Source organism: Protopterus annectens, chromosome 16.part0, assembly GCF_019279795.1.
Source record: "Protopterus annectens isolate FY-2018-M chromosome 16.part0, PAN1.0, whole genome shotgun sequence".
In the NCBI taxonomy this organism is placed as follows: Eukaryota; Metazoa; Chordata; order Ceratodontiformes; family Protopteridae; genus Protopterus; species Protopterus annectens.
In genome coordinates, this window is record NC_056750.1 from 767317016 (window position 1) to 767340763 (window position 23748).

General features: G+C 39.2%; 1 protein-coding gene across 1 annotated transcript in view; it reads left to right on the plus strand.

The window, feature by feature from the left end:
• The window catches only part of LOC122790836 (glutamate receptor ionotropic, NMDA 1-like), a 1095578-nt gene that overhangs the window by 1043261 nt on the left and 28569 nt on the right, over positions 1-23748 (plus strand). The window contains exon 10 of the mRNA XM_044058475.1: positions 439-566. Within this exon, the coding sequence (XP_043914410.1) occupies positions 439-566 (128 nt within the window). The remainder of the gene's footprint in view (positions 1-438; positions 567-23748) is intronic.

Below are 23748 nucleotides of genomic sequence, written 5' to 3' on the forward strand. Positions count from 1 at the left end.
ACCTGGTGCATTGGAAGCATCTGTATAAAGTTGCCACCAGGTTTCTTTACGAGACAAAAGTCCCTTAGGGTCTCCACCTCGAGGATCTATAGTAATATTATCAAATGAAAGTACTTAACTTTGGTCAATAAATTGGATTTTATTAATCTGAGTTTTTTTCCCTTGTATCCGGAGCGTTTCAAGACACAGGGGATCAGCGTTGTTATTTGGTTCTGTTTGTATTTCACTAACGCTGAGGAAGCGGTTTTCAATTGTTCTGTTATTCCTTGAAAATCAGTTCATCAGATATAAAGCTTTGCCTTTCTGAATACAGTAGAATACATATGAACTTTGCATATGTTGATCTAGGAAAACAGCAAATTTTAAATCATTTTGTAATATATCTGATAATTTGTAACAAAAGCCTAAAATGATTTCTTTACATTTTGCTTTTCGTAGGACGTCCTATTGTCCCTCAGTGCTGTTTTGGATTCTGCATAGACCTACTAATCAAGCTTGCAAAGAACATGAACTTTACCTATGAAGTTCACCTGGTAGCGGATGGTAAATTTGGCACACAAGAACGGGTAGGTTTGCTGTTCAGTTTCTTTCAAACTGTAAGTAAACCTGGAAATTTCATGCACAGAGTATGGATTTTGTCTGAAGAAATAGTGCAACACTAAGAAGAAGGTTGCTATGCTAATAAAAATGCACAAGATTATATTGCACATATAAAAAATAAATAAATTAATACTACTGCAACAAAAACGAGGCATAATTTCACCAGGCCATAAGGTTACAAATAGAACTGCAAATGATTTACAGGTTAAGAATGGGGAACTCATGAACAAAATAATGATTCACTGAATGAACTCCTTTTCCCTGGAATGGGGAATTCTTAATAACGATAAGTCATTCATTTAATATTTCAGTGTCTGTGCTACCAGACTCAGGGTCGTGCTCTAGGAACCCGAATCAAGAAGGTTTATCCCTGAATGCAAAATTTACAAAACGTAACTTGCATTTTTACGTTCTTTCCTTCACTCACTAACTTTCAGGGAGCCAGATGTTGTTTATTTATTTATTTTATATTTGTTGACCGGGCTAGTCTAGTTGGATACATGTCCATTTTCAGAAGAGGCCTGGGGAGAAAAGCTCCAAGCATAAGTAAATTACAAAATACAATAATTAAAAAATGACTTGATTCAAATACATTAGAGAGCAAAAATGGTTGGAAAACAAATAAAAATTGTTTTTGTGAACAATAGTACAGAGTCTTTGGTTAGGTTTAAGAAACAATCAAGTACAAAGTCTTGCGTAGGTTTAAGATACAATCAAGTACAAGTTTACACAATATCTGAAAATTATCATTCATTAAGTCAAAGAAGGAGAAAGAGAAAAGGCAGGAAAACACAAGTACTAGTATAAGGTTAGCTTGTATTGATTAATGCTGCAGAGGGGCCATAGCCAGGAGGAAGGGGTACAGCAAGAAGAAAAATAAAAGGATAAGTATGATTCAGTCAGGCTTAGAGCAGGGACAAAGCCAATATAGTTTAGATGTTCTTTGAGATGTTTCTTGAAGAGTGGTGTAGATGAGAGAGAAGTGAGTGTTCTAGGAAGCTTGTTCCAGATTCTGCCCACAACATTGGTAAAGAGTGAGTCTCCAGCTTTGTTATTAGATTTAATGTTGGAAATTAGTAGCTTATTAGCTGAGCGTAGAGTTGTAAGATTTTTATATGGGGAGATCAGGTTAGAGTGGATAGGGGTATTATTTGGGTGATAAAGAATTTTTTGTGTGATTACATGTTGATTAAATAGTAATTGGTTTTGTAGTTCTGACCATCCGACTTGTTTAAGGTTGAGACAGTGGTGGGTACTATAAGGGGAGCCAGTGGCAAATCTGACTATATTATTATAGCTAGTTTCAAGCTTGGTAAGATTGTGCTTTGATAGATTGGTAAAAAAAAAAAATATATATATATATATATATATATATATATATATATATATATATATATATATATAGATAGATAGATAGATAGATAGATATATATATATATATATATATATATATATATATATATATATATATATAGAGAGAGAGAGAGAGAGCAGAAGCATAGAATAGGGTAGAAGTGAGATGAGTATGGGCAATGGTGTTTCTAGCTAGTGGTGTGAGGAAGGGTTTGATTCTATACAGGGAGCCTAATTTTTTATTGACATTTTTTATAGTATTGTTGATATGGTCATCATAGCTGAGGTTATGATCAATGGTTATGCCCAGGAGATGTGCAGTAGTATCAGGGGAAATACTAGTTCCATTATTAGAGGTGATTGTGAAGGGGATCTGTGGTGATTTCTGGGTGGGAGCAAAAAGTAATAATTTTGTTTTTTTGGGGGTTAAGGAAGAGGCAATGATGGGTGAACCAATTTTCAACAGAGTTGAATACAGTTTGAGTAAGGGTCTGGAGAGAGGTTGATGACTTAGCAATACAGATTAAAGTAGAATCATCAGCGTATTGTATACAGGTGGCTTGAGGAAAAACAGTATGGAGATCATTAATAAAAATGGAAAAAAGAAGAGGGCCTAGGATAGATATGCTGGCAAGGGCGGGCAGAAAGCAGTACCCAACAGGTTACTAATCTAAAGAATGTATTTATAAGCTCAGCGAAATGCTCTGCTCTTGGTTTACTGATGCTTCAAACACTAACTCAGTACTCTTTGAAATGGTAGACTTGCTGCTGTTTCTCCCCTGAATGTAACTGACTGGCTGAGGATTGTCATCTCCAATATCCAGATTTACAAATGTCTAGGAGTTATCCTTGACCCATCTCTACAATTCCACCTTCCTACTGATTTCTTAGCTAAAATGAGTCCTTTCTGAACTAAAATGTATAAAATTACTTAACTACTCACTGAAGACTCTTCTGAACCATGGCCAAACTGTCTTAATTCCAAACCTTGAGTATGTCTTTTCTGTAGTAGAATTAGGGAGTTCTCAGAACAATAGAACTCTTTAGATAATATTGCCAGCCAAATAGTGTGAAGGCATAATGTCCTGAATATGACCTAGGTGACCTCAGTTTGATTGGTGGCTTAGGTGTATTACAATGCTGTGATATAAAAAAATTGTTTGCACGTAAGCAATTGCACGGCTCCAAAAGGCATGATACAAAAAACAAAAGGATGAGCCAGCAAAACCAAACCCAATGAAAAACAATTTATTATAAATACTAAGGACAGCAAAGAAGTGCACAAACCGGTTTCGGCTGGTATTAACAAACACAGCCTTCTTCAGTGTGAAACAAGTTTACTTCAAGCATGCCTTCATATAGACTGCAAATACATCTGATTGGTTATATCTAAAACTTGTCATTCAAACCGGGTGGGAAAAGCCCACCCAACTTCACAATCCATTTTTTCTCCTTTGAGTTAAGCAATGCATGCCAACCTGTTTTATTGGATTTTTTACCCCTGATAATGTCAATAATTGTAAACACAAAGGATGCTGAAGGATGTGATACCTGATGTTTATATAGAGCGTTGTTGATCCTGCCTTTTTTAATGTTACTGATATGCTCAGAAATTCTTAATCTGAGTGGTCTGGATGTTTGACCAATGTAAAACGCTCCACATGAGCATGTAGCCAAATATATTAGCCAATCTGAACTGCAATTGGCAAAAAACTTAATCTCATAAATATTGGATAAGTTTCTACTGGTGAATTCTTTGGTTTTTGATACTTTGCTGCAGTTTGTACAATGTCCACAAGGAAAACAACCCATAAGCATAGAACCTGTTAGTGTGGTTTGAATTGGTTCAGGCTTATCAACAGTGTGTCCATGTTTGTAGTGACTGAATGTGCTACCCAGATTTCTACCTTTCCTAAATGAGAAAGAACATTTATTGGGAATAATGGGAGATAGATCAGTATCGTATAGTAATAAATTCCAATGTCTTTGTATGCTCTGGATCAGGTTATCTGAATTCCGACCATATGTGGTAGTGAATCTAAGAGGTAGATTCGAAGAACTCTCATTGGACTTATAACTTAATAGGTCTGTCCTATCCATGTGACCCACTTGGTGTATGGCATCAAAGACATGGCCCATTTTGTAGTCCCTGTTCTTAAATCTGTTAATAAGATCTTTACTGTGTTCACTATAAGACATATTGTCCGAACAAATGCGTTTAAGTCTGATAAATTGTGATTTGGGAATGTTTTTGCATATATGAGGGGGATGAAAACTGCTGGCATGTAGAATCGTGTTATATTCAGGATGTTTTCTGAATATCTGGGTATCCAGAGTATGGTCAGATAATCTGTGGATAGATGCATCTAAAAACGTAATATTGTTGAAATCGTAGTGTAGGGTTAAATTTATACCCCATCGATTATTATTGAGGTATTCCACAAATTCAAAGAGACCTTCCAGATCACCTTTCCATACAGCCCAGCAATCATCAAGGTAACATCGCCAAATGTCAAGATGTTCAAGGTAAATATTGTTCTTGGTATTGTATATGAGATCCTTCTCCAAATAAGCCATAAAAAGATCGGCATAAATTGGTGCAAACGAGGAGCCCATGGCGGTACCTTTGGTTTGCCAGTAGCAAACATCTTGGTAAAAGAAAACATTGTTGGTTAGGACATATGAAGCCATATCCAGTAGAAATTCATTGAATTCGCATGTGTATAAGCCTGAAATTTGTAACCAATAGGATAAAGATTCTAATCCCCCAGAATGAGGAATATTGGTGTATAGGGCGCTAACATCTAGAGTGCACATGCATCATTCAGGTTCCAGTTGTGTGTCTGAAATGATTTGAAGAAAGTTGGTTGTATCTTGTAAGCGTGAACGGATAAGTGGCAATAAAGGTTTCAATTTCTCAGTCAAAAAGAGGGAGAGGGGTTCAGTAAAGTATCCCCTACCAGATACAATGGGTCTCCCTGGAGGGTGTGTGGGGTCCTTGTGTATTTTAGGCAAGAAATATATGTATTGGTTTGATGAATCTTGTACTGAAAGTTGATGCATGAGATTGGAATCAATAATGGAAGCATCCCTGGCATATGTAAGGAATTCAGAAATTTCCTTTTGAAATTTCGATGTTGGATTTATAACCATTTTGGAGTAATATTTAGCATCCGATAATTGTCTGAGAGCTTCATTATTATAATCTTGCCAGTTTAATACCACAACAGCACCCCCTTTGTCAGCCGAAATGATGACAATGTCATGATTATTTTGTAAATTGTGAATAACTCGTTGTTCAGCCAACGTGATGTTGTTAGATCGAATATCAAATGTGCAATGTGAATAATGTAAGTCCTTAAGAACATTGTTTTGAAATTGGGAGACAGCAGGATGCATGGGAGGGTTAAATGTAGATTTGTGATATGTGAATTTTTTGTACATAATCACAACCATTGGAACAACCAAAAAACAATCTTAAATTAAGTAATCTACAAAATGAGGAAACATCCTGTGCAAAAGAAACTTCAGTAACAAAAAAAACTGGTACAAATGATAAACCTTTATTAAGCACATTAATTTCAGTTGGTGACAAGTTATAACTAGAAAGGTTTAAAACATTATTGTACGTGTGTGATACTACTTCGTCATTACCAGTTGTAAAAGGCCTTGTATGTCTGTAACCACCTTTGTGTTTTCTCCCCCCTCTCTTGTACCTGGCCCTAAAGGGGCACTTGTAAGTGATCGTTTTGGAATTGGTGAACCGGATTTTGGATTTTCTTGGTTTTGAGTTGTGTCTCCAGAGTATTAAGATCAGAGGCCACTCTGGTCAATTGTTTGGTAAAGAAAGGCTCCTTCTCAAAAGGTTTAACATCATTGGCCAAAGTCAAAACAGTATTCATTTCTTTATCAATTGTACGCTCATAATATTTATTTAATGCTTCAACAAATGCCATACTCGATTTGTGTTGGATATCTGCCCATTCAGACGATAAATCGTCATCTATTTCGGCAACTAAGGGTTGTATTCTAACCCTTAAGCCGCGGGGAGTAATATTTTTGGCAATGTATGCCTTAAAAAATTTGGCATGCCACACATTCGAGCGTAAAGACCTTAGATGTTTGTTAAGTTTCTCGAATGCCAGATTACAGGTGGTCTCTGACCCCAGTGGTTCACCAATATTGGAACTATCATGGCTTAAACCCAAGCCAAAGACACTCAGATCCTCACGATCTGAGGAAAGTCCAGAAACTAGACTCAGTAAATCCATGTTAATATATAAGAGATAAATACAAATGGACAATTATAGCTACAATGGCTACGTCCAAATCAGGAACAATAATAGACTCGAATGGAGGCTACGTTCCTGATGAGTGTCTGAGTCTAAACAATTAATTCCAATAAAGTGGGGGAAAAAATTCAGAAAGACACACTCAGAAGAACCCAAGTTAAATTGGCAAAAATGCCTATCAAATTGTTTAAAGGATATCAAACAACCAGGGACAGTTATATCCAGATCACCAAAAATATGAAAAACCGAACAATTGTCCTGATACCAAAAGGAAAAATCACTCTGGAGACAACTCAAAACCAAGAAAATCCAAAAGTTTAATAGGGATATCTCTGACTACCAGGGCAGTAATCCTTTCAGTATAACCAAGAAACAAGTCAAATTTAATATTCCACACAGTCGTCCTACCAAAAGAAAAAGACCTAAATCAATATTAAAAACTAATTGGACTTCTGACACTGGCTCATACACTGAGGAACCAACTTCTGGCCCCGAGAGTGAACTGCAGATTGCATGCGGTTCACCAATTCCAAAGCGATCACTTACAAGTGCCCCTTTAGGGCCAGGTACAAGAGAGGGGGGAGAAAACACAAAGGTGATTACAGACATACAAGGCCTTTTACAACTGGCAATGATGAAGTAGTATCACACACGTACAATAATGTTTTAAACCTTTCTAGTTATAACTTGTCACCAACTGAAATTAATGTGCTTAATAAAGGTTTATCATTTGTACCAGGTTTTTTTGTTACTGAAGATTCTTTTGCACAGGATGTTTCCTCATTTTGTAGATTACTTAATTTAAGATTGTTTTTTGGTTGTTCCAATGGTTGTGATTATGTACAAAAATTCACATATCACAAATCTACATTTAACCCTCCCATGCATCCTGCTGTCTCCCAATTTCAAAACAATGTTCTTAAGGACTTACATTATTCACATTGCACATTTGATATTCAATCCAACAACATCACGTTGGCTGAACAACGAGTTATTCACAATTTACAAAATAATCATGACATTGTCATCATTTCGGCTGACAAAGGGGGTGCTGTTGTGGTATTAAACTGGCAAGATTATAATAATGAAGCTCTCAGACAATTATCGGATGCTAAATATTACTCCAAAATGGTTATAAATCCAACATCGAAATTTCAAAAGGAAATTTCTGAATTCCTTACATATGCCAGGGATGCTTCCATTATTGATTCCAATCTCATGCATCAACTTTCAGTACAAGATTCATCAAACCAATACATATATTTCTTGCCTAAAATACACAAGGACCCCACACACCCTCCAGGGAGACCCATTGTATCTGGTAGGGGATACTTTACTGAACCCCTCTCCCTCTTTTTGACTGAGAAATTGAAACCTTTATTGCCACTTATCCGTTCACGCTTACAAGATACAACCAACTTTCTTCAACTCATTTCAGACACACAACTGGAACCTGAATGGCGCATGTGCACTCTAGATGTTAGCGCCCTATACACCAATATTCCTCATTCTGGGGGATTAGAATCTTTATCCTATTGGTTACAAATTTCAGGCTTATACACATGCAAATTCAATGAATTTCTACTGGATATGGCTTCATATGTCCTAACCAACAATGTTTTCTTTTACCAAGCTGTTTGCTACTGGCAAACCAAAGGTACCGCCATGGGCTCCTCATTTGCACCAATTTATGCCGATCTTTTTATGGCTTATTTGGAGAAGGATCTCATATACAATACCAAGAACAATATTTACCTTGAACATCTTGACATTTGGCGACGTTACCTTGATGATTGCTGGGCTGTATGGAAAGGTGATCTGGAAGGTCTCTTTGAATTTGTGGAATACCTCAATAATAATCGATGGGGTATAAATTTCACCCTACACTACGATTTCAACAATATTACGTTTTTAGATGTATCTATCCACAGATTATCTGACCATACTCTGGATACCCAGATATTCAGAAAACATCCTGAATATAACACGATTCTACATGCCAGCAGTTTTCATCCCCCTCATATATGCAAAAACATTCCCAAATCACAATTTATCAGACTTAAACGCATTTGTTCGGACAATATGTCTTATAGTTAACACAGTAAAGATCTTATTAACAGATTTAAGAACAGGGACTACAAAATGGGCCATGTCTTTGATGCCATACACCAAGTGGGTCACATGGATAGGACAGACCTATTAAGTTATAAGTCCAATCAGAGTTTTTCGAATCTACCTCTTAGATTCACTACCACATATGGTCGGAATTCAGATAACCTGATCCATAGCATACAAAGACATTGGAATTTATTACTATACGATACTGATCTATCTCCCATTATTCCCAATAAATGTTCTTTCTCATTTAGGAAAGGTAGAAATCTGGGTAGCACATTCAGTCACTACAAACATGGACACACTGTTGATAAGCCTGAACCAATTCAAACCACACTAACAGGTTCTATGCTTATGGGTTGTTTTCCTTGTGGACATTGTACAAACTGCAGCAAAGTATCAAAAACCAAAGAATTCACCAGTAGAAACTCATCCAATATTTATGAGATTAAGTTTTTTGCCAATTGCAGTTCAGATTGGCTAATATATTTGGCTACATGCTCATGTGGAGCGTTTTACATTGGTCAAACATCCAGACCACTCAGATTAAGAATTTCTGAGCATATCAGTAACATTAAAAAAGGCAGGATCAACAACGCTCTATATAAACATCAAGTATCACATCCTTCAGCATCCTTTATGTTTACAATTATTGACATTATCAGGGGTAAAAAATCCAATAAAACAGGTTGGCATGCATTGCTTAACTCAAAGGAGAAAAAATGGATTGTGAAGTTGGGTGGGCTTTTCCCACCCGGTTTGAATGACAAGTTTTAGATATAACCAATCAGATGTATTTGCAGTCTATATGAAGGCATGCTTGAAGTAAACTTGTTTCACACTGAAGAAGGCTGTGTTTGTTAATACCAGCCAAAACCGGTTTGTGCACTTCTTTGCTGTCCTTAGTATTTATAATAAATTGTTTTTCATTGGGTTTGGTTTTTCTGTCTCATCCTTTTGTTTTTTGTATTACAATGCTGTCAAAAACAATGGGAGTGCCTCTCCTGGAGGGAAAGGACATGCCTTTACACCTCTGTAAAGCTCTGCTGGAGGTTGGAGATCAGAGACATAATTTATGGCTGGGGTGGGGGTGAGGATATAGTAGGCATGCCCACACTGTAGGGCCCTGGATAGGGCACATGCTTCAGGTACACCTCCCCAGACAATGACATTGGCATTTAGGAATGGGACATAAGGATAGTAAAAAAGTTGGCCTGACCACTGCATGATTAGCCTGACTCCTTTCATGGATTGAGTGGATTGTATAGCACAAGCGAGAAAGAGGTCTTTGTCATCCTGAGGGATGGCACTCATCCAGCAATGGAATATGTAAGGATGCCCCCCTCCAAGGTGATGGTGACTGAAGAAGGGGCTATGAAGAGAGCTGGGAAATCCAAAGTTAATGGGAAAAAAATATAAAAATCAGACTTGTAAACTCAGTCCAGTCTGGTCCCATGTTTTAACACTATACTCAGCTGCTGTCTTCCTAGTACAAAGGAGATGCATTAAACTGCATTATGGGTACATTTTATCTAAATATCTTCTTGCAAATTATACATGAGTGATGCTTAAACTATGCTTCTTAAAAAAAGTGCATCATGTTAAACCCACTGATCTACAGTATACCTTTCCAAAACCATATTACCAAAGTTCTTTATTTTTAATTTCAGCTTTTCCATCATAGGAGGTTACTAGGCTAATGGTCCTGGGGCCCTTACAAGCCTACCCAAGAGTTTATCCCCAAAAAGAAATCTCAGTCAGCAACTGTTGCCTCTGTCAGTGAGGGATACAGGTGGAACCCCCTGGGATAAATTTGTGGTTTCCCATCCATTCGTCAATGATGTGTTTGAAGAGAGTCAGTGAGGTACTCTGTTTGATGTGTATGGGAAGTGTATTCCAGAGACAGGGCAGCCTCTGGAAGACAAACCGGTTTCTCCAGAAGGTTTTGTTCATGATGCATATTAGATTCAGGCCTTTCAAGCGGGTAATGCGCGAGGAGTTAGACTTACGGATATGGAGCATCTCTAGTAAGGCAGGGTTCGAGATTACCTTGTAGGCAAGACACAGATCAACCCTGAGCAACCTGTATGATACAGAGTAAAGTGATAGTGATTTGAGCCCGTCCGGATAGGACAGGTGTTGGAGGCCATGGATTCTCTTTGTGAGGTATTTCTGTGGCCTTTCCAGTTGGTGCAGATGTTTGGAGAGGTACATATCAAACAGGGAGTTTTATTCAATTATTGGTCTAATGAGGGAGGAGTATAGAGAAGTAATAGCCTATTTTTTTCTGGATGCAATCCCTTTGCTTATGAGATGAACCAAGTAAAAGACTTTTTCTGACCACTGCCACTACATGATGGTCAAATGTGAGACTGATGTCCACCTGAGTACCCAGGTCTCTCACCACTGGTTGTGTGCTTAGGGGGTTGCCATTGATGAGGTAATCAGTAGGGGCTGTGTTTTTGCCAAATGGTATGATACATTTTTTTGTGTTTAACTTGAGGCCATGACTTTGGCACCAGTCATTAGTTGCTGTGAGACCCTCTTGCAGTATGCTTATATCATATGGGGAGAGTCAATGACAGCACCCAACTTGTAGTAGTCCGCAAACTTGGTCAGCCATAGGCCTTTTTTGACTGGACCTCTGAGAAGTAAATGCCAAATAGCAGGGGTCCCAGGATAGATCCTTAGGGAACTCCATTAGTGATAGCTCTATCAGAGGTGGAGGCACCTATTTTGACCTTGAGATTCCTATAGGAGAGCCAGTTGGCCACCCACCTGAGGTAGGGATTTACGCCAAGCTGTGTTGGCTTTTTGATGATAGGCGAGTGGGGGATTGTGTTTAAGGCCTTGGCCAAGTCAAGGTAAGCTGTATGTATTGACTTTCCCTCATCCAGGGCCTTGGTGACAGTCCGAAAGAAGTCAACCAGATTTAACAGGCAAAATCTGCCCTTGACAAATCCGAACTGGGTGGGGTCAAGGGCTTGGAGATTGCCTATGTCTTTGTTTATGAGATCCATAATAATATGTGCCATGGCCCTTCAGATAAGACTTGTCAAGCTAACAGGGAGTTAAGTTTCCATGGTCATTAGTGGCAACACCTTTGTGCAAGGGGATGACAATGGCAGTTCTCCACTCTGATGGAATGAAGCCTGTACTTAGGCTGTGGTTGAATAGGTTGCTCAACTGCGAAGCTAGTTCTTGCTGGAGATGGTGCAGGACACAGCCTGGCATACTATCAGATCCCATGGAAACTGTGTTCTTTGCCTTGGATAGTGCCTTTAACACGATCTATGGAGATGTGATGTGAGGGACAAGTATCGGGGATATTGAAACAGCCTTGGGAGGGGGACATGGTTGTGAAGTTTGCTCTGAATATGTCTGCTAACAGGTTGGCTAGGTCAAGAGTATCAGTGTGACTGATGTTAAGTACTAATTATGAAAAAACCTGGGCTTTGCCATGGAGGTTTTTGATGTAACTGAAGAAGGCTTTGTGGTTTTGCTTCTGTTGTGGTCAACATACTCTATATGAGGTACCTAATTTTAGCACCTGTACTTTATGCACACATCTGTGATTTTTATGGTATATACACAGTGTTGCCCTGCAAACCATGTGCCTGGGCTGTCAGTGAAAATGATCCTCTGGATGAGTCCACCTACCTGAATGAGAAACAAATCAATAGTTGAAAATCATAAGAGCCTATTACTGAATACAAAACAGGAATATGGCTTCATGTAAATCATACATTTTTAGATTATACTGAAAAGTGCATACACTTTTTTTCTCTTTTTTGTTAGAAATCCTACCAAATGAATACACAATAAAAGCAAACCGTGTACTGAACTCTGGTGCATGACTAAGAAGCAGTGGAGGAACATGCGTACCTTTTGAATGCAAGGTGACATCAGAGCACTGTGCTAATAAGTGCACTGTAAGAAGGGGTTGTGTGTCATCAGTGATCAAAACACATGAAATAACATGTTATTTAAATGATACTGTATGCCGTAAGATCCATTTTATATCTTAGCATATATTCTTAACTCACCTTATCCCTCTAATCATGGTACATGCAACCTTCACATCTCATTCCTGGACTCAAGAATTTTGAGCCCGATTAATGAATTTTAAGAATAAACCTAAAACAACTTCCCCTTCTACCTTAACCTTGCATGCACCATAGGTAGAGACAGCATACTTGATGCCTTCAGAAAAATATTTTTTCAGTTCCAATCGGCCAGTTACTCACCGCGTCATTCCTACAGTTTTGTAGTTTTGAATCTTTTCCTACCTTTTTACATCAGACACAAGCTTTGATGTAAAGGTTTTATAGAAGCTAACATCCCTTGCAAAGGAATAGCTATGTAAATGTTACTTACTTCACACAGCATAGCATAAGTATACCTATATTTGTTTGCTTTTTTTTTTATTTTGCCGCTCATAAACAAATGACTGACCTAGAATGTAGCAGCAACATCAGTGAAAAGATAGATACCCCTGCAGGTGTGCGTGCATGTTATGTGACATGGCACAATGTCTTCAGAGTGAAATCATGCTGTCTGATTGGCTAGCAGAAAGTCTGACAAGCATCAATACATCTGTTCATGCACAGCGAAGTCTTCTCCTAGGCTATTGTCTTCTTATTTTGATGGAAAATTACAGAGAAAAACAAAGAGGGTTTTAAGAACCACTTTTTTGGCTTTGTATATCAGAGCAAAATAATCAGAAAAATGAGAAATATTTCAGTTAATTTAAAGTGGCACAGCAAAGCCGGCGTGTGTTGCTTTTATTTTGGGAATTTGCTCTCACTGATTATCATTCTTTTCAGATGTCAGCAGGGTTGGACTCGAATTAAAATTAATTATTATTTGCTCCTGTTTTGCTTCTACTTGGCAGAAGCTTGAAATGCTGCTTAACTAAACCCAAATAATAAAAAACAGGAGGAATTTCATAAAAGCTGGTTTAGATTACAGTTTGAAAAAGTAGTGAAGCATATAAAGAACAAAAAAGGCAAGTATTTTTCAGAGCAGAAAGTTGTTGTAAATCCTGATGTTACCCTCTTCATTAACGCACCTTAAGTACAGAATCTGCTATGAATGTTCATTAAATCATTTAAGCACTATATTTGTACCTTAGGGGCCCATTTAATGAAGCACTCTCTCTCTTTAGGGCCCTACTAAGCCTGTAGCACTAAAGTACTTATAGTCTGTCACCCAAACGCAGTGTCCCTTCAGATATCTGTAGTAATTGCATGTCATGCTCTCCCACAATTTCTAAAATTCTGGAATCTACAGCGAGTTTCTTTATCCGTGATTATCTTTTTAAATGTAGCATGTTACTAGATGATCACCATATGTACCTATACATAATACAAACAATAATGTTGCTTTTTTTCATACAAGATTTCCTTCAATATCACTGCAGTATTCTTTATTAAAGGGAACTCCGCCTAGGATAGCCCAACGTTCGTCCAGAATACCAAAGCCTAATGACTATGTATACACCGTACATCACACATATGCTCCCCACACAGGACATATTGCATAAAGGTGATGTACAGATACAATTACCCAGAACTTCTTTGCTGCCAGTCTGAATGCTGTTATCGCTCAGTCTGAAAGCCTTGTTGCTGTACTGAATACCTAACCATCAGATAAAGGCCCCATTGGGATCATTTTTTTTCTTTCCTTTGATCTTGTACATTTTGTTGCTTACCTAGAGTTCTTGTCATCCAAGAAGGGAAAATGTCAGGGTAGGCAGCAGATTCCCCATAAGGATCATCACGAATGCGTCTCTTTTATTTGTGTGCTTCCCATAACCACACCTGTTGTATCTGTAAAGTAATTGTGCCTGAAATGCTCAGAAGCCATTTGTCTTCCCTGGTCATTTATCTTGAAAACCAATGGCTTAAACAGTTAACCCAGGGTAGTATGGCAGAATCTGTTAACCCCAATGTACTCCCACCTGGTAAGAAGGCAGCCAAGAAGTCTTGGCTGGATTCTTTAGCTGTCCAAGCTCCACTGGACATCCCTCTAGAAGTAGGTAATAGCTCTGTAGGTTGTTCAGCATCTACATCAGATTCCTCTGCCACAACCCCATCAAAGGCCAGCATGGATACAGATGCATCTTTTCACACATCCTCTGAGGCTTTGCAGGTGTCTGCTCTAGACATCAAGGGGTAAAACACAGTTTATTATCTTGGAGGTTTCTAGAGGGATTATTCAGATATTGGTCAGGGAGGAGGGCTCCTGGTACTCTTACTGAATCTCACCAAGGTTTGGCACCAATGGTATTTATTAAGGCTGATGTCCTTTCAAAAAAAAAAGACAAAATAAGAAGCATGTTTTGGTCCATCCTAAGGATTCTCAAAGGGAATGGCAAGAGTTTACTGAGGGCTTGTTTTCTGCCTTGATGACCATGAAGTCTGCTCAAGGGGTTTTTGTGCCTGCTCCTCTTTCAGCTTCTACCCAGTCTAAATGGCCTAGGGAAACTGATTCCTTAGATGAGTATTCAGAGTCCGATGAGGGTCCTTGTCCTGTTCTTCATAGATGCCTCCACCCTTGGCTTATGGGTTTGAGGAGGAGTCTTGGCCCTGAGTCTCTTTTTGAGGAATTATCATTTGGGAAAACAATTGCTGGGATGATGGAATATTTTAATTGAGATTCTTCCCAGATGTCTGATATTCAGAGGAGATATTATGAGTTGCTTTAGGTGGATACTAATAAACCCGCTGCAGTTCCTCCTGTTATGGCTGCCTTGCTAGATACTTTCATTGCTGCTTCCAGGTCTCCTGATTCTCAGCCTCCTGCTCCTAAGAAACCTGAAAGACAATCCTCAGGGACCTTACAGAACCTATTTTTATTTAAGTGTCCTTCTGCTGATCCTGCTGTGGTGTCAGTCTCTTCTGACAAACTCTCCAAGCTCTCACCCGCTTCCAAACTTTTGCCTTTTGATAAGGATAGTAAGGTGATGGAGTGGATTTATAAGAAGGTTTACACTGCTTCCAATTTGGCATTTAAAACTATTAATTACCAGACCTACATGACCAGACATATTCTGGCCTTGAATGCTCAGGCTTGTCAGGTCATTTCTGACCTCTTTGATTCTGAAGGCAAATCTTCGGTCTTATCTATTTTAGGTTCTGCTTCTCACGTGTCTCAGCACTCTACCAAGTGTAGCTACGATGCTGCTGACGCATCTTCCAGGGCTGCTGCTTTTGGGTTTATCATGAGGCATTATTCTTGGCTTCATCTCCAGTATTTGCCTGAAGAAACTAAGGCCAAATTGTTGGATGTTCCTCTGGATAATAATCATTTTGGAACTGTGGCTGCTGACCCTGTTTAAGTTTCATCAAGAGGAAGGCAAAGCCCTGCAGGACCTAAAACATATTTTTTGTTTCTCCTATCCCCAAGTTCCAGAGGAATTATTATTCTAGATCTGCTTTTGTCCATAGGCATCCTCATCAGGCCTCCCAGAGCAAGAAGGATGGCAGGCAAGCCTCCTCTGCAAAGGCCTCTCAGGCTTCAGTGCCCCAGAGGCCTCTTATCTGAAAAGCCTTCTTCTCTTTAACAACTCCCCCATACTCTTAGACCAGGTTCCTTTATCCCTTCTGCTTTCCCTTAGTCTTCGAAATTGGCTTCTCATCACTTCAGACTCGAGTTCTTTCTATCATCCATCAGGGTTACTTCATGGTATGGAGGTCTCTCCCTCCTTTTTTAAGGGATTCCTCATCTTCCTCTAGACCTCCTCCTCATTTCCTGGAGGTCCTAGGGTCCCTGGTAAAGCAAGGAATCATCCAGCCTGTCCCACTTTCCAAATTGGAAAGTATTTTTATTCCAGGATGTTCCTAGTTCCTTGAAAGCAAGGCATTTGGAGACCTATTCTGGATCTCTCTAGGCTCAACACCATTCTCATGGTCCCTTCTTTTGAATGCTTATTCTTCAAACCCAGTTTCCTCTTTTACTACCCCAGGCTTTTCTGGTGTTTTTTGATCTGAAGGACACTTACCTTCATATCCCTATCCAGCCTTATTTCAGGAAGTTTTTACATGTCTGTTTCCTCCGCCTCTCATTTTCAGTTCTCTGTTTTACCCTTTGGTCTTTATACTACCCCAAGGGCACAGAATGCCTAGTTCCTCTTACTGCTTTCTGCAAGTGCCATGGCATTCAGATTTTTCCTCATCTAGATGACCTTTTGCTTCACACATCTTCTCCCAGTTACCTGTTACAATATCTGAATATTAACCATCCCTCTTCTTCAAAGTCTGAGGTTCACTGTCAATTCACAATGTCTGTCCTGACTGCCTCACAGAATCATGTGTATCTGGGATGCAGGATTCACAATGCCAATGTTTGCTCATCTTCTACCTCCAAAGGTTTTATCATTGACAACCTTCTTTCAGTCTCTTCTTTCTTTGACTGCCATTCCAGCCAGATAGTTTCTTCAGGCCCTGAGATTCAAGGCCTCTTCTGTGCCAGTGCTTCCTCTTGCCAAACTGCATATGTGGAAGATTCAGTGGTACCTCAGATCATTTTGGCTGCAGCATTGCCATCCTCTGGATTTCAGTGTACCTTTATTTTCCTGTCTAAAGAAGGAATTCAAGTGGTGAATTCACCAGTTTCCTGTCAACCCAGAACAGCCCTTTCAGCCTCCAGTCCCATCTCAAGAACTGTTCAACAATGCCTCAGACATGGGGGTAGGGGGTTTCATGTGTTCAACTAAATTTTCAGGATCTCTGCCCCCCTCCCCCATCAGAAGTCAGACCATATCAGCATCAAAAGAGATGAGAGCTCGGGGGCTGACCCTTCAGGCCTTTCATCCTATGTTTTCTCCTGGGCCCTTGAAGGTTTACACAGACAACACTACAGTGATGTAGTATGTCACCAAGCAAGGAGGCACAAAATCTTACCTCCTCTTCAAGATGGATGCCTCTTCAGGCCTGGGAGGTGGCTCTCAGTTATCATTTAACTCTTCAGGCAGCATAAATTCCTTCAGAGTACAATTTAGTGGCAGAGTCTTTGAGCAGGCCTTAAACGCAGGCTCATAAATGGATGCTTCACAGAGACATTTTTCTGGACATTGTCCATCAGTGGGGTATTCCACAGGTATATCTTTTTGGCTTCATTCTGAACAGGCAGCTTCTTCTCTTCTGTTCCAGAGTGCCATGTCATCTTATGTAAAAGATAGGCACTCTTTCTTTTACTTGGAAGGGGATGTTTCTTTATGCTTTCCCTCCTCTTCCTCTGCTTCCAGGAGACCTTCAGAAGATTCAGCCAAACTCCACAAAAAAATCTAGCAAGTGAGTGCATTTTGGCTAAAGTAGCACTAGTTCCCCCATTAATGCATCTGGCAAGGGGCAATCGCCACAAGTTACTTCACTGGATGAAACTCCTCACACAAGACAAGGAGTCTCTCATCCAGCCTCACCTGTCCACTGTTCAAATGACACTATGGGTGATAGGGTTTTGATCCCTTCTGAGGACATGCTCAGGGTTTTACTGAAAACAAGAAAATCTGCACATGAAAATCTTACATGTCCAAATGAAAAAGGAATTCTGTCTGGTGCTCTTCTTGTAGCCAGGACCCTTTATTAGTGGGGTGTCCCTTTTGGTCCTCTCCTATTTATGAGAGTTGTTCCAGTCTAGCTTGGCCTATTCTTCTGTGAAGGCCAATTTCTCTCAGTCATTTCTGTTCGTCTGCCCTTAAATCCTCCTTTGGCTTCTCATTTTCAGGTCAAACAATTTCTTAAAGACATCCAGCCTCATAGGCCTCCTAGGGAACATATTCCTCCTCCACCTTGGGACCTTAATTTTGTTTTGAAAAAATTGAGTCAGCCTCCTTTTGAGCCTGCAGAATCTGCATCTTTGCAACACTGTACCTGCAAGACTGTCTTGTTCCTGGCTCTTACTTCTGCTCCGAAGGTTTCAGGCCATTTTTTGTTTTTCTTTTTTTTTCACAAAGGCAGGGTGTCCCTTCATACTAATCCTTCTTTTATGCTGAAAATGGTCAATGAGTTGTCCTTGAATCAGTCAGTACAACTTCCTTCCTTTTTCCTTTCTCCTCAGTCTGCTAGTGAGAGTGTTTTAGATACCTTGGATTTGCATAGACAACTCAGGTACCATTTGGATAAAACTAAGCCCATTCATAAGTCTGATCAGCTTTTTGTGTCTTTTCATCCCAGGACCTTCAATTTGGCAATTTCTAAGCAAACCGTCTCCTCCTGGATATCCAAGGCCATTTCTTCTTATTATTCTTTTCATGGCAAATCTTTATCTACTTCTGTTGGAGCTCATTCCACTAGAGCTGTTGCCTTTTCTGCTGCCTTCTTCAAGAGGTTAGACACCAGTTCCATCCTTAAAGCTGCTACTTGGTCTTCAGTGCATGCCATTACTAAGCATTATAAATTGGATATGGTCTCTAGGGCCTGAGCAGTTTTTATTAGAGCCATTTTGAATGGGTTTATTTGGAAGCTCTTCTCAGCCTTTTACTTTCCATTCTGTTTCCCCAAGCTTTTTTACACTCCCTATATTAAAAAATACTGCAACAGTGTCATAGAAAGACTTAGTATAGTTATGCAAAATCATACAATAACAGTAGATGTCCTTCCCTTCGTTGTTGCAGTATTTACTCCCTCCCTCCAATCCCCTCTTGTTGGTTCTGGTTTTTGTTTTGGATTCCCTTCTAACAGAGGGTCTCCCCTTTTCTACTGCAATTTTTTTCCTTTTTGATTTGCATAGACTCCTTTGTCGTATGGAGACTGTTCTCTACTGGGGCAATTCAGTTCTTGGTAGCTGTCTGCGCATCACCTCTATACCCTATATCCTGTACAGGGAGCATATGTGTGACATGGTGCCAAGATCATTAGTCTTGGGTATAATGGCTTATCTTCAGGCTGGCCTGGGCAGGAGATTCTTATAGTAAATAATACTGCAACAGTGCACAGAAGGACATCTACTGTTATAGTAAGATTTTATGCAACTTTACTTTCCATCGCCTACAACTATGATTAAGGCATGCAAACTGGAACAATTTCACATACCTTAAAAAAGCATTCACTGCAGTCCAGCAGCCTTTAGACATTGCCTAGCTTCCCAAATATAAATTAAGTCCGGCTGTGCCATATATTTTTCAGTTGTCCATGTTTTAGAGTTTATAAGATTCCTAGGATCCATGGGAATTTCAAGGCTTTTTTTTGTCCAGTGACTACGTAAGTCTTGCCCATACCCACCCTCAGGCTTTAACTTCTTTTGCAAGGAAAGAGGCCATTTAGTCCTGAATTTAATTTTAGAGTTCACGTCTAGTATCCAGGTTTAGTTTGAAAGAAGACAATGAATTGCATTGCTTAACCTGTAGAAGACATGGTCTATTCAAGAGAATGGGAGGGTGCTGAGTAATTAATATAGCTTTCCACTGCATTGTATCTATCTCCTCATGAAGGTTCAAGTCTAGTTCTAATCCTAGTGGTGGCATTTAACTTATCAAGATATACAAGGTCAAGGACCACTCGATCTCTAGTGGCATGATAAGTGAGGCACAGATCACCTCTAAGGAGTCTAAAAGGCACAGAATATAGAAAAAGGGCTACCACCTTTTGCTGATAAACAAGATTAGGGCCAGATTTTGTTTTTAATTTGTTCATATGTCAAGTGAGGTGCCTCCCAATGGTGTGTTATTTTCTATAATGGATCTGATCAGTGCTGAATATGGGTGAACAATAACCTCTTTGGATTTAGAGGAAACATTTTTGGCTATTTGTTGTGTGTTACAAAGAGGGATTTCCTGACTACATTGACTATGTAATGATCAAAAGAGAGGTTAACCCAATTGCCCAGGTTCCTGTTTCCTTACTTTCCTTTAGTAAGGAAGTGTTAGCCATATTGTATGTTGTGTGTAATTGTTATTTTCCAAAAGAAACAATGCTACTTATTTTAGCTTAAAATTGATATCCATTATCTATACAGTGGCTATTAATCAAGGTAAAATCTTTCTGAAGGGTACACATATCTGAAGGGATTTTGACGAATTCACCCAGTTTGCAGTCATCTGCATATTTGAGTAACTAGAGGGCCTGGTAATCAGTTTTGAGATTAAAGTAGTAGATGCTGAATAGGAGAGGGCCACTACAGACCCCAAGGGAACACCACTGGTTACTTTAGCAGTATTTGGACAGGCACCATAAAATTTAAAAATTTCACTCATATTAAATGAATTTAAAACAACAAACTGACATTTCAGCTTTAGCCTTCAAAGTTTAACAATCAAATTCATACTCTCCAAAAGAATCAGTTAAGATTATAGATAACCAGACACATACAATTATTTAAAATGCACCAATCACAGCTGCAGTCAAGCCTCTAAGTATAATATGCGCTATATAAATGATTCATTATTCCTTCCCTTTGGAAAGACTGTTTCACAAGCACAATGCATCAGTCAGACCCTTATCTGAATTGCTCCATGGAAAGTTTAAAAATGTTAATGAAATATGACAGACATCAGATATACTATCTGTTTTCTTAACTGACAAATGGACTACAAGTCTGATTGTCAGAAACCATGAAGGTAAAGGCCATCTAATGTCAGTTTGTTGTTTGAAACATTTATGTGCACCTATGGGGTGGAGTATTAATGTTATTTGGCTTACTAGTCACCCTGGAGTGGAATAGTGAGTATCAATTTGAAGAGACGTCTGCTACTTGAACTATGAGCATTCTGCTTTTAGCCAGTTGATAATCCATCTTACTAGATAAGGATCCATGTTTAAGATAGATATTTATCCTACAATGTTAGCATGAGGTATGGTACTCAAGGCTTTGGCAAAACCGAGTTACAGTTTGAGAACAACAGAACTCTTGCTGACAGCTTGCAGGACCCTCTTGACACTATTTTCAGTCGTGATCTTCCTTTGATGAAGCCAAATTGCTGTAGTTCAAGCCTAATGAGATTCTAGATATCATAATAAAATAGATTACTAACAAATCTCACAGCTTAACAGATCGGTCACAAAAACACTAATTGGTCTATAGTTTCTAAGCTCCATAGTAGGAAAATCTTGTAGAGGGACATCACCATAGCAATGCATCAGGATTCAGGAACAGACTGTGGCTAAACTTTGGTTAAACAATTGAGAGACATTTAGCAACATGCTTGATGCTTTTTATTAATTACCCAGGTATGTTGTCAAAACACATGGAGGAAGTGTTTTGGTCTTTGACAACACTTAAGAAAATATTCCTTAGTGGATGTAAGGGATTCTGGGATGAGTTATTTTTGAAAAGGGGTTTTTGATGGTGAAACTTGCAATAAAAACTTAATTACTAGCATATTTGCTGTGTCATAAGGCCAGAGTAGTGGCCCATCAAGGACAAGTTCAGAATAATTTTGAGCATTGTCTTTTTAACATAGCTAAAGAACTTGTAGCGATCCTTTGCTTCAGAAGCTAGTCTCTGTTCAAAGACTGCTTTACTGATCCGTATAGTGCTACTCAGATACTTCACGATTGTTTTATACTATCCTTATTCTGGGAGTTCTAACCTTCCTGTACAGATTACATTTTTTTCCTGTTATTATACAGTTCATTTATACTGGATGATGAGCAGGGCGGTTTGTTTTTAAATGTTTTGTTTATATGGTTCTAGTTAAGAAAGATACAGGTATACATTTGTTTAACAGGCCTACAGATCTTTAGTGAATTTGGCTGCAGAGCTGGGATCAAAAGAGGTGATGTCAAGTATAAATTTGGAGATTCCATTGTATAAGGTTGACCCTTCCAAAGTTCCTAAATATGAAGATATTGGTTACCGGGTTATGGTGATTCTGAGACTTTATGGTACAGTTTAACTCATGGAGAGACTAGGGGAGTGGAAAAGGTAGACACAGTATCTGTGAGAAACAGATCAATAATATGCTGGTCACTAAGGGGATTTGCTTACTATGTGATCATGGAAATTCTTTTTTATCAAATCCAATTTCTGCACTACCATATGTTAGAAACATAGGTACACCATTCTATGACAAGTAATTAAACTCACCTAAAACCATGAATATACACCGTTTCTTACAAGAATTTCTCCTAAATCTTCCAGAAATCCAACATGATCATTTGGAGACATGGAGGGGGTTCTGCAGCATGAAAGCTGTTAAGATGAAGTTCTAGGGGCCCAGTTTGTAGGTCTCTTGGTATCGGTCTAGATGAGATGTGATCCTGAAACATATGGAGACACCATGGTAGGTGCAAAACCATGTATGGAGGGAAAGCTTTCTGTACATTTAAACCAAGTATCTGTAACTGCACATTCATGGATATCTTTCAGATATAGGAACTCTTCAGGATCGGGCAATTTGTTATTGAAACTCCTGGAATTAAGAGCCACATTAAATGTGGTCCTGTTTAGGGAGATATGTTAAAATGGGATGTCCATTAAATGGACTCTGCCTAAAAAGGCATTATAGAAGCAACAAAGGTTTTTACTAGTATGTGGAAACCCTTGAATGAGAAATGCAGTGGATTCCCGTACAAAATAAGTAGGGCTATCAATCGTGTCCCGAGCTAATACATCTTGGAACCCAATTGGCTTCTCTTTATACCCAGGCATCATTCTTGGTGAAGGAAGAATTACACTATAGACCAGTCTTACCTGCATCAGTAACATGGACAGAAAGTTCCATGTTTCTGTGCATGTCCTTCAGGGTTTCGAGTTCAAAGGTCATAGGTTCCCATATGGACCACTGCCATCTTGGAGCCATACATGCCTCTGTAATGTGTTTTGTAGACAACTGTAATGCCTGCAATCCTAGCACTCAAAAGCCAGTTGGCATTAACCCTGTTTTTCCCCCATCTTGGTGAGTGGGGAATGAATATGCCTAACAATTAAGGCACTAGTCAGAGACATTTTGAGTACAAGACAGTAACTACCGTGACTTTGGATACCAAGTGCTAGGAGGCTGCCAGTGTAAGGGGAACAAGTTTGTTGGTCGTCTATATTATGCAGTGCTTTGGCAAAGTGTAATAGGAAGCAAAGTGAGGGCTGGAAGGAGTTGGATCACAACAGTACCAGTAGTACCAGGACCAGAACAGTACAAGTGTTTGTAGGACCAGAACAGTACCAGTGGTTTCAGGACCAGAATAGTACCAGTGGTACCAGCAGAGCATCACACAGCATAATGATGCTACTAACACAATTAGGAGCAAATCAGAGCAGCCAAGAGACGATAAGCATAATGCTACCCTGCGGACAATCAAATCAATAGTCAACTATTCGAAATAATGATGGCTTGAGAGTACTAACTGAAGGGAGAAAATTAAACTGTGCTCACTACCCACGATTCAGCTACAATCATGGTGATGCTGCATGGAGCACGGCTCAGTATTTCGATGTGCGATAAATATCA